General features: G+C 33.8%; 1 protein-coding gene across 2 annotated transcripts; it reads right to left on the reverse strand.

The window, feature by feature from the left end:
- Nucleotides 1–77: 77 nt before the first annotated feature.
- On the reverse strand, nt 78–3,937 carry LOC131440048 (integrator complex subunit 2). 2 transcript variants are annotated; one of them, XM_058611136.1, is made up of 6 exons: nt 3,815–3,937; nt 3,458–3,747; nt 2,838–3,402; nt 1,829–2,779; nt 506–1,775; nt 78–454 (listed from the first exon to the last, which is right to left on the reverse strand). In XM_058611136.1, the coding sequence occupies exons 2-6, from the start codon at nt 3,736–3,738 to the stop codon at nt 150–152; spliced, it is 3,372 nt and encodes a 1,123-aa protein (XP_058467119.1). In that variant the 5' UTR covers nt 3,739–3,747; nt 3,815–3,937; the 3' UTR covers nt 78–149. The 2 variants fall into 2 exon arrangements, with proteins under 2 accessions (XP_058467119.1, XP_058467120.1); XM_058611137.1 differs by lacking the exon at nt 3,815–3,937 and having other exon boundaries at nt 3,508–3,634.
- Nucleotides 3,938–7,268: the final 3,331 nt, after the last annotated feature.

Here is a 7,268-nt window from a genome sequence, read left to right on the forward strand (position 1 = left end):
GTAAATCTATGGCCAAAATAATTAGGATTTAAATTTAATCTATCACGCAGTAGAATACTTGACAGTTTTAGCACATATTAGAAATTATACTTGTTTATTACACCAACATTAATAAATAAATTCAGTTTTATTTTGAAGGTTTCTAAAATTCAATAAATTTTTGGATTTGAAATCGCATCGTTTATTAGTTTACAGTATGCTTCTTTCACTGCATCCACCAACTTTTCCGCATACTGCGAGCGTTTGCTCTGGGATCGCACCTTTGCCTCTGGACCAAGGAAGAGAGTAGGAAGAGACGCCGGTCGTCCTATTGCCGATTGGGAAACGGAGATCCTACCTAGTTGCAATAGAATCATAATGCATTCATCTAACAGAGGAGGAAAGGCTTCAGCGAAGCGGATTATACATGGAAGTATTGCTCGAAACATTTCGATGCGCGTGTGACCGGAAAGAACTGCAATAATTTAAAATCATATTACTGAGTTTATCGTGTATTTTTACTTACCCCCTAACAACGTAGTCAATGTATTCAAACACAATTTCGCAACACTAAGTGACTTTGGTAAGGAATATTGAAGCGAAAGATGTGATGTTAAATCGATAGCAAAAATTTGTTTGTCCATCTCTGACATACTGAGTAGTTCGGGTATGAAGTCGAGACAAATATGCATCGATGGAATTCCTCTAACCGTTATGGGAAGCAGATTTCGCGGATAACCTTGAAAGTGTACCAATTTGGCAAGCGATGGTTCAGAGATGAAAACTTGATGTATGTAAGAACAAATCACGCCACGAATCTCACGAAGTGCCCATTGACGGCCTGGTTTTAGTCGATCCTCTTTAGATTCAATACACGCCTCTAGTAAAATCTGCACAGCTACACTTTCTTGTGATGCCACAAGCGCTAGTTTGAGTTCTTCGCGGTCTATATCCGACTTGACTTGATAGCCAACATCTATTAATGGTTTATCAAGCATATGACGTGATAGTTGACTTTTAGAAGTGGCCAAAGTAGCTTGCAAAATTCGGAGCACAACTGCGAGCGCACTAGCACAACGAAACACTCGCTCGTCACATCTCAATACTTGTAGTGGATCAATCAACATGGTTTCTTGAGTCAATGTGAAATTTTTAGTGACTGTATCCTCTGGCATCAGTGCTCTGATCGATATTATCCACAAGCGCCGAGGCAATACAGAGTTCAAACGTATCCATACGTTTTTATAAAGCTCTTGAGCAAGACGGGGAACTGAGCTGCTAAGAATTGTTTTGAAATATTGAATTAGGATATCTGCTAAGGCCCACAAATCTGTAGGGGACATTTTCATCATTACTTTTAGATATTTTATTATTTTACCCGGATTTCTATCAATTTCCTCGAAAGCTTCAATTACATTAAACTTATTCAGGAATCCACTAGAAATATGTTCCATTGCGAGGCCTTCTTCGTCTATCCAATCATCAACAAGCGACAAATGCGGAAAATGTGTTATAAGTAAGCGGAGTAATGGACTAAACAGCACACTATATTCTTGTTGGTTTTTTTGCGCCTGTTGCAATAGGTACTTAATGGGAAGCTCACACATAAATTCGTTTGAATAACTCTCAATTTGTCGACCACTGGCGATTATGTTAGACATATTATTGAGACGAACATCCTCATATAATAGAAGATAATACAAAAGAAGTAGTTGCGGAGTTATATTAATGTTGTCACGAGAATACTCGTTTATTCTATTGGAATCTGTTGATTCGAGTTGAGGTTTTACATTTTCCTAGAAAAAAAGGTTTGATTTTTTTAGAAACAGTACATATAATAAATTTATACCTGATCGCTGTAAAATGGTGTGTATTGAAAAACTTGTTGTATTTCTTGCTCAGAGAGTGCCTGGTGAGTATGTTCTACTGAATTTTTGGGATTGGGCAGAATAACGGAGTTTACATATACCTCAATTAATGCAGGTAAAACAGGATGTAATGGTGTGATAGAATTGCAAATTTGCTTATATATCCAATTTTTAATGGGAACTTTGTGTTTTGAAAATGCTCGAGATTTGAGAAGCTGATGTATGCAATGTACTGGTAAATAGCCAGGAATATTTGCATTAAGATTTAAAGTAACTGGAACTTTTATTGCATGAGCTGCAACCACTTGTTCGGTGAAAATTTCTTGCGTGAAGATATGCTTCATTCTGTTAATTGTATTTGGGCGAAGAGGAAATTTCATTCCTAGCGTTGAGCAAGCTAATTCGCATATATGTGACAGTTGATTGCTGTGGAAATGAATTGCCATTAACAGGAGCATCTCTCCGAATGAAGCTGACACCTCACTCATGTTTTCAAAATAAGCTTCTTCTTTAATTAGCCATTGAATCCATTCAACGATTTTTGATTCTATTCCTTGATTCGCCAGTAATGATGGACACGCTATTAACATACACAACCCTAGTGATACGAATCGGATACCCGCCGGTGTTGGTGGAGGCTTTGATGTGATTAATTGAATCAAATACAATATTTCTTCGTCCATGAACTTAATTCCAGAGATACCACGTAGAGCGCAGTACAATCTTAGCATAGCGGATGACTGAACAACATGTTCCTCTGGTAATTGAGCATTTTTGGAGAATATCACAATGTGTTGTAACTGCTTCATCAGTTCATCTCTTAATAATTGTAATGCATCTCCTTTTCGTTTTTGACTGGATCTAACATACAAAGCAAAATATGAGCGTATGTTTTGGTCGTTTCCAAGCAATAAACCGGAAACAAATGCAACCTAAAAGACAAGTAAACATACAAATTGTACAAGAATGCAAACACAATCGTAAATGTACCAAGTTAGATGGATCTTTTAAGCTTAGTTTAAGCATCAGCGAGGGCATCTTAGTATGTTCAACGCAAATCATTCGCGTTGTCAAAGCTTGACCCGGGTTCATATCACATAATTCGTAGAGAGCAGCGAGCCTAAGTTTACCTTCAGAATTATCTTCATCTCCATTGGTGATTAATGTAGCAACTACTTCTCGGAAACAATCTGGCATATTTGCGACAACCCAACAGATGAGTTTTGATCCATTATTTACATACAAAAGAGTATCAACTACTTCCAATACACTTAACAGTGATGGTAGTTCGGCCAGAGCAATACAAATTATATCAGCTATTTCCTCCAAGTAAATGTCGTTATCGAATAATTCCGAGTTTTTAATGATAACTTCGTTAGACTTCTGGACAGAGGTTTGTGTAGTTTGTTCAGTAACTTGAGCTTGAATATAGAACAACTCGGAAAGAACAACTCGCACTTTACTTAAAATATCTGCTCTTTCGAATCCCATCACAACCCCATTTGGAAGACTGTGAAACTGGGCCGAATCTTGTGCTGTATAGCCAATATTTTGCCTGTAAATAACAAAAATAAAGCTATTTGTGTTAATGACTGTAAACAGCTTGAAACCTTATTTGCTGTTCCTTTTTTACATCCACTTCTAACTCGTGAAAACTCACTTGTAACAGTGATACAATGTTGTTGACAATCTCTATGCTAGCTAGAATAGGTAGCAACTGCTTTCGAATGTTCAACCAGTGTTGTGAGGTATCCAGCGGCGGAAGGAGACTCATTCGAACCAAGCATGGTAAAAGTGGTCGAATATCAGAGAAGCTGCATTCAACTAGATCCGCTATATTCAAGCTTTGTATGGCTGAAAATGCTTTTGCTGTAACTGATGTAAAATTCATCGTCGATATCTGAATAGTTTAGATTTTAGGTATCATCACTTCAAATCGATTTAAATTGCATTTTGTATTTTATTACGTGAAAAACACCTTAAACATATAAATAAATGACACATATCAACACTATCCACTTGACATTCATAGGGATGTCGTAATATCGATCGATTAATCGAGTAATCGATTAATAACCCAGATAATCGAGTAATATTCAATCTCATTTATTTATTTTTTATTTCGTCAAGCAAATGTAGACTACATATAAATTGTTTACAATGTTCACTTACATACTACGCATTATTTCTACGACAAAGCTGAGATTTGATTTGATTTTTTGACATAGTAAGCACAGACTAACAGACATGACAGTATGAGTAAATTCTTATCAAAATAATTTTTCGTGATTCACTAGTTCCACCTATATTGTACTGCGCGAACTATTTACTATCGGTACACCCCTTGTGTTATGTGAAAGTTTTTTTACTAGTTGGTTTCCCCTCGTTTGTCAACACCGATCAGCTGCTTGCAGGGATGCCTGATTTCATCATAATATTTGAAAATGAATCATCACAATAAATTATTGGATTACGTTGATAATATACTTAACTTTTTCAGCGATCTTGGAAGGTAACCATTTATTTTTCTCAACGTTGCTCATCTAGATTATTTTTTATTGTGTTGGTAATTTTCATCCGAAATTCAGTGGCGGTAGACCAGAAGCAAGTAAATATTGTAACAAAACGGGTTCGATTTTGTACTGCGTTGGAGGATGAGAAGTAGCACAATTATGTATATAGTTTTGGCAATATGTATTAAATCTGTATCCTGCATGAAATTCGCATGGACGTAGACAAATCAATACATTACAAGTAATTCTGTATGAATGGCAACTCTGTTGGTAAATGAAAGAAATAAACACAGTCTAGATGACAGAAAGGATATTTTTGATAGGGTAACGTGGCGCCATCATGACACAGGTGAGTACTGTCCCAAATAAAGGAATATTCGAAATGACCGTTAAAATGATTGACGAATCTAATTTGAGTGTCCTGTCTGTTAGTCTGTGTAGTAAGGTCAAGATGTTCGCAGTATTGATTGTAATGGCGCATTATTCGATTGACTGGACTGTATTTTGCATAATTTGTTCTAGCTTGTTTTTCTAAAAATAATTTCCTGGAACGTAATTGACGGTTAGGTATATAAAAATTTAATTGCGATAATAATGGAGCTGATTGAATGCGTTGAGAAATAATGTCGCTGATAAAATACAGCATTGCAAAGTCGCGGCGTTCTTTAAGTGATTGTATATTGATGAGCATGCAGCGTGCTTCATATGATGGTAGAGGAAATGCTGTCCAGTTTAATTTACGAAGTGCATATAAAAGAAATTGTTTTTGAATAGATTCGATACGTTCTTCGTGAATAATATTGTATGGATTCCATACTAGGCTGCAATATTCCAAAATAGGTCTGACATATGTAGTGTATAATAATTTTATTGTGTATGGGTCCTGAAAGTTATGACTGAAGCGTTTAATAAAGCCCAGCATGCTATTAGCTTTATTGATTATGGTATTGTAGTGTTCCACAAAAGTGAGCTTGGAGTCTAAGATTACGCCTAAATCTCTTACAATTTTACATTTTTCTACAAGTTGATTTCCTAGATGTATGTTTATAGGTATAGTTTCATTTTTCCTACTGAAAGTTATTGAGTTACATTTTTTTACATTGAGTTGGAGTTGACTTTTGCAGCACCAAATGTCAGCTAAAAAAGTTTCGTCGCGTTCATTCAAAAGTGATGAAATGCGATTTATGACTTTACTGGCCGCGTTGCATGTATTAATGTTTACATTTTTTATGTCCGTTTCTAGCTTCAGCAAAAGAGATTCCATGCTGTCGAGAGCGTCATGTGATACTTTCATGCTTTTTATTTGTGCGAATAAAGCATGGTTTGCTTCAATTTGGGCACGGACTGTTTGGTTCAATTCCTGCTGTTGATTGATAAGTTTTTTCATTTGCAGTTCTTCGGCAAATTCCTGCTGACAGTCAATACAGAGAGGTACCATGAAGGTCCTTAATAATTCTTCGTGGTTTCTCTGTGTTCCCACACAGGCTGAATGAAATTTTCGATTGCACTTTCCGTGACACTTCCAGAGATAGCGATTGTCGTAGACAGTACAATTACTAATTCCGCACTTCTCCATGTTTACGCGACGGTATGTTAAAAAATGATTACTATTTAAAAAAGAGTTCCTACTTGCACGTTTGCGTCGAAATAAAAGTTTAAATAAAATTATAATATATATATATATATATATATATATATATATATATATATATATATATATATATATATATATATATATATATATATATATATATATATATATATATATATATATATATATATATATATATATATATATATATATATATATATATATATATATATATATATATATATATATATATATATATATATATATATATATATATATATATATATATATATATATATATATATATATATATATATATATTTATAATTATATACGCGCGATATACTGCGACACGAGTCCCGTGAACACGTCCGTTCGGTTGGACGGATGGACAAAGAAAAAAACATGAAATGCATATAGAATATATATATATATATATATATATATATATATATATATATATATATATATATATATATATATATATATATATATATATATATATATATATATATATATATATATATATATATATATATATATATATATATATATATATATATATATATATATATATATATATATATATATATATATATATATATATATATATATATATATCTATCTATTAGCTTAAAACTAATATTCGATTATTGAGCTAATCAAATAATTAAAAAATTCCCATAGTAATACTCGAGTAATCGATTAATTACCCAGATAAACGAATAAATTACAATCGATTAGTTTCAAAATTATACTCGATTATTCAATAATCGAGTAATTCAAAATTTCCGACATCCCTAGACATTCAGCTTCAGCCAACGTTGCCAGGTCATTTTTCCAAAAATCTGTATTTGGCAAAAAAATCTATTTGTACCTTATCGATATCAGAATTCCGTAACATAAGAACCGAAAAATGTCACCAAAGGCTCATTTTGGCGAGCAAAATAAATAGGTCCCACAGCTACCTCTTCTCATGTCTATCCAAGCTAAGACCGAAAATCGGTATTTATCTGTACGATCCGTGAATTATCGGTATTTTGTGACTACATATCTGTATTGCGGTATACAGGTCAAATATCTGTATAAATACCGAGAAATCGGTATACCTGGCAACGTTGGCTTCAGCAACTACACTCAAAATAATTTGCACGCTGGCATCTTGTGCAAAGCATTCGATCTATCACTGCTTGTAGAATACATGAAATTCATAAAAATAAACACTTAACTCATAAAATGAGTGTACAAACTGTTGATATTTAGTGGAAATCATGCGACGTTTATATGAAATACACCTAAAAACGATCAGATATATCG

This window comes from Malaya genurostris, unplaced genomic scaffold, assembly GCF_030247185.1.
Source record: "Malaya genurostris strain Urasoe2022 unplaced genomic scaffold, Malgen_1.1 HiC_scaffold_56, whole genome shotgun sequence".
Lineage (NCBI taxonomy): Eukaryota > Metazoa > Arthropoda > Insecta > Diptera > Culicidae > Malaya > Malaya genurostris.